General features: G+C 40.9%; 1 protein-coding gene across 1 annotated transcript; it reads left to right on the top strand.

Annotated features, from left to right (window-relative positions):
* Positions 1-4,016: 4,016 nt before the first annotated feature.
* MC5R (melanocortin 5 receptor) lies at positions 4,017-6,922 on the top strand. The gene is made up of 2 exons (XM_032310756.1): positions 4,017-4,140; positions 5,547-6,922. Exon 2 carries the CDS (start codon positions 5,573-5,575, stop codon positions 6,548-6,550), a length of 978 nt encoding a protein of 325 aa, XP_032166647.1. The 5' UTR covers positions 4,017-4,140; positions 5,547-5,572; the 3' UTR covers positions 6,551-6,922.
* The last annotated feature ends 1,962 nt before the right edge of the window (positions 6,923-8,884 follow it).

Raw genomic sequence — 8,884 nt, forward strand, 5'->3', positions numbered from 1 at the left:
ATCAGGAGAGGGCAGTAAAAAGCCACCTGAGTCAGTCCTCTGTGGACTGGGTCTCCCCAAGAATCAATTTAGGAAAAATCAGAACCAAGGGGAAAATCTCAGAGTTGATGCCAGCAGAAATCAAGGAGGATCTAGAGCTGAAGCAGAGTCCAATGCATTTGTACTGAGACAGAGTTGAGGTTAAACACTAGAATCCAGGAGGAATAATCATGTCAGAAAGGTCTTGTTTTTCTGGGGTGAGCAAAGTGAAAGCTGGCAAATTTTGGTCAGATAGGAGTCAGACCAGCAGCGTTTTTATTTTTAAAATAACATTTATAGTATATAATTACAAATATAAAATACATTCATTATAGAAAATCTAGAAACTCGAGAAAAAAAAGCCAGGGGGGAAACAAAACTCATTTGGAATTGTTAACTCATCAGAGATAACAGTGTTGGTATATACTCCAACAACCATATCCATCAATCAGTCAATCATGTGTTTACCCAGATAAAATTGTGGGTCATGCATTTAACCATATGCCATCAATATTTCTCCTTGAGGTTATATATTTTTCCAAAACATTAAAAAAACCTTTCTGTATAGCATTCTACCATATGGATGTGTCATGAAGAATTTAGTATGCACTGTCAAGTCTTCAGGAGGTAATACTGGAACTTTGCACTGATTGAGGTCAAACCTCATACTCCAGATCAGACATGATGAAAATAATATCTTCAAAACTTGGGAAAATAAAAAACAAATAATCTCTGAGCCCAGTACCATGGCCCATTTTAATTTTTGTTTATTTCCTCCTAGTATTTGTCCAAATGCATAAATATGTTAACATGATTACAAGCATAATGTACAATAATGTACATAATGCACATAATGTATGGTATTTTTCAAAGAGCTGGAGCAAATAAGCCTAAAATTTGTATGGAATCAGAAGAGACCCTGAATTGCTAATAAAATGTTGAAAAATAAAAACAAAATGGGACATCACATTACCTGATTTCAAGCTTTACTACAAAGCTGTGATCACCAAGACAGCATGGTACTGGCATAAAAACAGACACATAGACCAGTGAAACAGAGTAGAGAGCCCAGATATGGACCATCAACTCTATGGTCAAATAATCTTTGATAAAGCAGGAAAAAATATACAGGGGGGAAAGACAGTCTCTTCAATAAATGGTGCTGGGCAAATTGGACAGCTATGTGTAGAAGAATGAAACTCGACCATTCTCTTACACTGTACACAAAGATAAACTCAAAATGGTTAAAAGACCTCAACATGAGACAGGAATCCATCAGAATCCTAGAGGAGAACATAGGTAGTAACCTCTTCGATATCAACCACAGCAACTTCTTTAAAGATATGTCTCCAAAGGCAAAGGAAACAAAAGCAAAGATGAACTTTTGGGACTTCACCAAGAACAAAAGCTTCTGCAAAGCAAAGGAAACAGTAAAAAAAAAAAAAACAAACAAAAAAACCCCCAAAAAAGAACAAAGAGACAACCCATGGGATGGGAGAAGATATTCACAAATGACAGTACAGACAAAAGTTGATATCCAGGATCTACAAAGAACTTTTTAAACTCAACACACACAAAACAGATAATCATGTCAAAAAATGAGCAGAAGACATGAACAAATACTTCTCCAACGAAGACATACAAATGGCTATCAGACACATGAAAAAATGTTCATCATCAATAGCCATCAGGGAGATTCAAATTAAAACCACACTGAGATACCACCTTACACCACCTTACACCAATTAAAATTAGCAAGACAGGAAACAACGTGTGTTGGAGAGGATGTGGAGAAAGGGGAACCCTCTTACACTGTTGGTGGGAATGCAAGTTGGTGCAGCCACTTTGGAGAACAGTGTGGAGATTCCTCAAGAAATTAAAAATAGAGCTTCCCTATGACCCTGCAATTGCACTACTGGGTATTTACCCCAAAGATACAGATAGAGTGAAAAGAAGGGCCATATGTACCCCAGTGTTTATAGCAGTAATGGCCATGGTCGCAAACTGTGGAAAGAACCAAGATGCCCTTCAACGGACGGATGGATAAGGAAGATGTTGTCCATATACACTATGGAGTATTATGCCTCCATCAGAAAGGATGAATACCCAACTTTTGTAGCAACATGGATGGGACTGGAAGAGATTATGCTGAGTGAAATAAGTCCAGCAGGGAGAATCAATTATCATATGGTTTCACTTATTTGTGGTGCATAACAAGTAACATGGAGGACATGGGGAGATGGAGAGGAGAAGGGAGTTGAAGGAAATTGGAAAGGGAGGTGAACCATGAGAGACTATGGACTCTGAAAAACAATCTGAGGGTTTTGAAGGGGCGGGGAGTAGGAGGTCAGGGGAGCTATGTGGTAGGCATTATGGAGGGCACGTATTGCATGGAGCACTGGGTGTGGTGCATAAACAATAAATTCTGTTACACTGAAAAGAAATTTTAAAAAATTAAAAAAAAAAAACCAACTCCACACCAAATCCCAAACTCCATATTCTCCCTTCATTACCTGAGGAAGGAATGTGGTAGTGTTGGTGTGATTACCTTTCTGTAATTGTGCCTTGCTCTGTCAGTGTTTCATTAGGTAAGATGTGCCTCTGCAGGAGAACTCTAAGTCCCCTTAGCTGGACCCATGGAAACATTTAATGTGGGCTTCAACACAGTGATGACTTACAGTAAGAGTTTGCTGAAAATCAAACCCACAATGAGATATCACCTCATACCTGTTGGATCACTATCATCAGAAAGAAAAAAGGTGGTAAGTGGTTCTTGACTCAGGTTGCCAGGATTCAAGCCCAACTGTGTTTCTTTCCAGTGTTGGGAACCTTTCAATGCATTGTGAAATGGGAATGCTAATAGGACTGAATTCCTATGGCTTCTTTAAATACTAAGAAGGTAATTCATGTACAGCACTCAAAATAGTATCTGCTCACGGGGCTTAGAGATATACACCATATGGCCAGCATCAACAACAGCCACATAATTATCTTTAAGAGCAGATAATTATCTTTAAGAGAAATCTCTAGTTTTGCCACACTATTCGGAAATCAGAATCTTCTGCAGAGCCTTCTCTGATCTCAGAGATGAGGAAAAAGTAGAGAATATTTGAATATTCTTATGTCTTCTCAATCATCCCCTTTGCATACACAAGCACTATTCCCAGCAAAAGAAATCTCTTCACAATATTCCATTCTGTGGATCTCAAAATAGCTCCAGGACACCAGTGTCATGGATCACCTAGTTTGTGGTCTTATATACTTACACTTGTTGGAAAGGTTGTCTGACCATGTGTGAAGCCCCAGTCACATCTCCAGTAGTAAAGCAGCCCCATGCATTTTGACCCTGAGCTTGTCCTGGCAGACATTTGTGCATCTATCTCTCGGGCTGTGTAATACAGATCCTCTGGGAGCAGAGGTCAGTGTTTTAGGTAGCAGAATTCTAGAAACTATTGCTAAAAGCCAGGATATCGGGCCGGGGAAAATCCGTTTTCTCTTTTTGCTCTAGTGGCAGACAGTCTTGAGCCAACAAGAGGGTGTGTATCAGGGGCACAGTTGAGTGCTTCCCAGGCTCTGGTTTCCCAGGAACCAGTGACTGACTGTTCTGGATAGAAGGACTTAACAGGGATGGGAGAAGCTGAGCTGTCACACTATCTGACAGCATTTTCATGAGTGCATAATAGAAAGAGAAAAGAAGCAGTGCCTAGAACAACCAGCTAGAAAACACATTTGAATGCAGTTTTAGGGAAGAATTTTCTACAAGCAGGATAATACTGTTATATGCAAGTGTCACTAGAGATCCAAAGACCCAGTGGCCAGAGCTGCCAGGATGGGTATGCTCTCTGTCTGTAACCACTAGGTGGTAGCTCAGCCCAAGGCTGGGAAGACAAAGGCATAGACTCTGGTCCAGAAGAGGTGGCAACAGGGGGGCGGGTCTGCCAGGCTGCATAAAGGCAAGGGAACTGTGACTGAGGCTCAAGCTGCCTTAGCACTTGGTTCAGAGGATCCCATCCTAGGGTGATGGCATTTAGCTGGTGGATGCCAGGTGCCCAGGCTGAGCCCACGTCCCCAGCGAGGAGCCCAAGTACTGCTGTGCAAGAGAAGAGGCACGGGGGAGCACTGGTAAATAGCCACACTTTCTATTAAAAACGCCTTGAAAGGAATGCAAAATCATGTCCAACTTACATGCGGAAGAGAGCTAATTGGATATTTAAACAGCTTGATATGATATAATATAATTGGTCGATATCTCTGAGATAGAACTAGACATAAAGAGCAAGTGATTATAGGTTAATAAATATTTTTTATTGATGATGAGAATGCTGACAAAAATTCTAGCTCTCTCACCAGATGTGCTCTGAGTTTGGAGGGAAAAGGCATTTTTGAATATAAATCATGGGAGAGAAATTTGAGAAACAAAGGAGTGAAGTATCTTGCTCTAGTGTTTGGCAAATTTAAATCCCTTGGTACTTTGTACTGGTTTTATGGAATTTATGAGACAATCCATCAATCCGATGTTGTGGAATTTCAAATGCGGAAGTCAAGGGAAATAGTTATTAAGGAGAAAACAGCATTCTATGAGCTCCAATTTTAACACATGTGTGCAACTTTAATTTATGCCTTACAGATGGCAACTTTTAGTATGTGATTATGTTAAAATTAACAGATCACTATGGCTAGTCTCAGTTACATCTAGGGGGACTGAGTCCCAGCGCATTTTAGAAGTGTGGTATCTAAAACCAATGATGTACTATACCTTGGCTAATAGAACTTAAATAATTAAAAATATATAATATATATAAAAAAAGAAGTGTGAGGACAAATGTTGAGAAGGCACCTATCTTTTTCTCTTAAGAGAGAAAGAGGGCCTGCCAATCCTTCAGAAATCTGTGCTCACTTGAGGAAAATGCAGTGCAGTAGTCTCAGAAATGTAAAAATCAGACTGCAAGGGACTTTGTAGGTTGTGAGTTCAGAATATTTTTTTTTTAAAGATTTTATTTATTTATTTGTCAGAGAGAGAGTGAGCGAGAGCGAGCACAGGCAGACAGAGTGGAAGGCAGAGTCAGAGGGAGAAACAGGCTCCCTGCAGAGCAAGGAGCCCGATGTGGGACTCGATCCCAGGACGCTGGGATCACGACCTGAGCCGAAGGCAGCTGCTTAACCAACTGAGCCACCCAGGCGTCCCAGTTCAGGATATTTTTGAGCGCAAAGTTAGGAGGCTGGACAATGAGCATAAAAAGTGAAACTGTCCTGGAAACACAGACATGTGTGGTCACTCCAGTAAGAGGTATGTAAAAAAATGGGAATCCAGAGTAAGGAAGGCAGAGGAGGCTGATGAAAATGATAAGCCTGTGTGTTGGAGGGACACTAGTCCAGGGATCCAGGTAGACTGGGGAACACCAGTCTCATGTTAATGTGTTGAGTCCATTTAACCTTGTTCTTAGGTTGTGCTTGTGTTTGGCATGCTCTTGTACTTCTTTGGTAGACTGTTCATTTCTCAGAATCATGAATTAAAACCTGTTTTACAGTAAATCTGTTGCCAAGAAGAGGAGCAATGAATTCCTCATTTCACCTGCTTTTCTTGGATCTCAACCTGAATTCCACAGAAAGCAACTTTTCAGAACCAAATGTCAAGAACAAGTCTTCACCATGCAAAGAGATGGGCATTGCTGTTGAAGTGTTTCTGACTCTGGGTCTCATCAGCCTCTTGGAGAACATCTTGGTCATAGGTGCCATAGTGAAGAACAAGAACTTGCACTCCCCCATGTATTTCTTTGTGTGTAGTTTAGCAGTAGCTGACATGCTAGTGAGCATGTCTAACACATGGGAGACCATCATCATATACTTAATAAATAATAAGCACCTGGTGATAGCAGATGCCTTTGTGCGTCACATTGACAATGTGTTTGACTCCATGATCTGCATTTCTGTGGTGGCCTCCATGTGCAGTTTGCTGGCTATTGCAGTAGATAGGTATGTCACCATCTTCTATGCTCTGCGCTATCACCACATCATGACAGCAAAGCGTTCTGGAGTGATTATCATGTGTATCTGGACCTTTTGCACAGGTTGTGGCATTGTTTTCATCATTTACTATGAATCTACTTATGTAATCGTTTGCCTCATTTCCATGTTCTTCACCATGTTATTCCTCATGGTGTCTCTGTATATACACATGTTCCTCCTGGCCCGGACTCATGTCAGGCAGATAGCAGCTCTGCGTGGATACAGCTCTGTGCGGCAAATGACCAGCATGAAAGGTGCTGTCACCCTGACCATGCTGCTGGGCATTTTCATTGTGTGCTGGGCTCCGTTCTTTCTCCATCTCATTTTGATGATTTCTTGCCCCCAGAACCTCTACTGTTCTTGCTTTATGTCTTACTTTAATATGTACCTCATACTCATCATGTGTAATTCTGTGATTGATCCTCTGATATATGCTTTCCGCAGCCAGGAGATGAGGAAGTCCTTTAAAGAGATTATTTGTTGCCATGGTTTCAGAATACCCTGTAGGTTCCCTGGCAGATATTAAACAAAAAGTTCTTCTCTCTGTGGCTCTCTTTTATCCTTGATTTACCTTATGACACAATCAGTTGGTGCAGCCAAGGAGTAAGCCAGAAAGCTAGAAATCAAAGCCATGCATTCTGTTTATCATTTTTCCATCTTGAATTTGTACTGCACTTATTTTCCCCTGTGGCAGTTGTAGGGTCAGACATGCACATGCTGCTTATCCATTTTGGGAATGGTCTGTGACAATCTCTTACTGTCCTACTTTCCTCCTCCTTTTCCTCCCGCTCCTACTCATTTCTGGTGGTCTGATCTATCCTCCATCTAGTAAGTGTGTGCTCAGGGAAGATAAAACATAGCGGATGTTCATCCTTTCTGATGGAGGCATAATACTCCATAGTATATATGGACCACATCTTCCCTACCCATTCGTCCGTTGAAGGGTAAATACCCAACTTTTGTATCAACATGGATGGGACTGGAAGAGATTATGCTGAGTGAAATAAGTCAAGCAGAGAGAGTCAATTAGCATACGGTTTTGCTTATTTGTGGAGCATAAGGAATAACACAGAGGACATGGGGAGATGGAGAGAAGTGAGTTGAGGGAAACTGGAGGGGGAGTTGAACCATGAGAGACTATGGACTCTGAGGAACTAACTGAGGGTTTTGGAGGGGAGGGGAGTAGGAGGTTGGATGAGCCTGGTGATGGATATTATGAGGGCACATATTGCATGGAGCACTGGGTGTGGTGCATAAACAATGAACTCTGGAACACTGAAAATAAAATTTAAAAATAAATAAAAATTTTAAAAAGTTCAATGAAAGTTTCAGATAAAATAAAATAGTTTTAAAAAAAACATTGTGGATGCTGGTCTCAGCATTAGGAACAGCTATAACTGAAATTACAACTATAACTGAAAGAAAAGCTCCCCAGGAGCAGTTTCATAATTTTACTTGATGCTCCTCAGAGTCATGCACGATTCTCAGGGTAGAATTAAGTGGCCAAATTCTTTCCAATTGAAAATTTTAGTTCATTTGTTATGGGATGTCTCTACAGCTCTCTCTTTTCCAAAATTTTTTATTTTATGGTTTATGTCCATAATTGTCCAAGTATGGAATTAATTATACTGCTGTCAGTCATGTTTTTGTCATACCCAGACATAAACCTTCATGCTACAAATCTTGCCTCATGTGGTGTGAAAATTCTCTCTTAGTCTGACACAAGGTTTCCAGATGACTGTTTTGAGGTCATGTCAGGGGCTCTAGGTGCGCACATGCCCATAGCCATGTTATCTTTGACCTTTTCAGACAGAATCTGTCTTGGATTCTGAAATCCCCTCACACTGCAATCTGAGTCCAGCAGCTGGAGGTCAGGTGCCTACCTAACACAGGGAGTCTCATCTTCTCCAATGCAGAAGGGAGGGAGAAATGTTGAATTCAGATCTGCACTCTGCCTCCAACAGGCAATGTCACCTTAATCATCTCATTTCAGGTTCCACATCTGTGCTGAACTCACAGGATGGTCATTAGAACTGCATGAAAAAAATGTGATAACACCTTGGAAACTTGTGAAGCACCATAAAGATTTGCTATTTATTTTAAAGAAATGTTGCTGGTGGGATAAATACTAGGGGAGGATGCAGAGGGCAGTGGTCACTTGTCAGTCGTTAGAACTGTGGACCAAAAACTTGGAGGCCTGCATTGCCACAGAGCAGTTCTGTTATCTTGGGCACATCTCTAACTGCTTTGTCTCAGTATTCTTATCTGAAGTGAAGAGCTTGGTCCTTACAGCTCTCATATTCTATTCTATTATTTTTGGTGTTAGTATATTTTGTTTTGGATATTCATGTCTAGACTGTTCCCAATGAAGGAAATAGTATAAATAAAGTAAAAATAAAGACCATTAGGGTCACACAATTGTGAACCGTTGAAGTCTATGGGGAAAGAGGAACGTCCTGGGTATAGTTCACACAAATAACTCATAGACATGATCCCCACCCTTGGCAGCTCAGTGTCCAGAAAACAAAAACCAGTGCTGGCACAAGCAGGAGAGTGCATAAAACATCCAACTCTTTGGAAAATGGCAAATTAGCAGGTTGTTGAACAACTAAAGTTCTTCAAATCATTTTAGCTGAACATTCCTATGTGTATCCATGCGTGTAAGTGATCTCCACATACTTATGATGGGAAACTGCAGCCCATGTTTGTATGGGATATCTCAGGAGCTTAGGTTCTGTGGAAGCTGGCCCCTTGGCCCACCTGCTCATCTTTGTGGCCTGTTGTCTTTAGCAGTTTCTAGAACAGAGTAGGGCCTCAGTTGATGTTTGTTATTGGTGTTAAACAAATGTGTACTCAATCT

This window comes from Mustela erminea, chromosome 13 (genome assembly GCF_009829155.1).
Source record: "Mustela erminea isolate mMusErm1 chromosome 13, mMusErm1.Pri, whole genome shotgun sequence".
NCBI lineage: Eukaryota > Metazoa > Chordata > Mammalia > Carnivora > Mustelidae > Mustela > Mustela erminea.

Coding starts and splice junctions, on each gene's coding strand:
- MC5R (XM_032310756.1), top strand. CDS start 5,573: ATGAATTCCTCATTTCACCTGCTTTTCTTGGATCTCAACCTGAATTCC.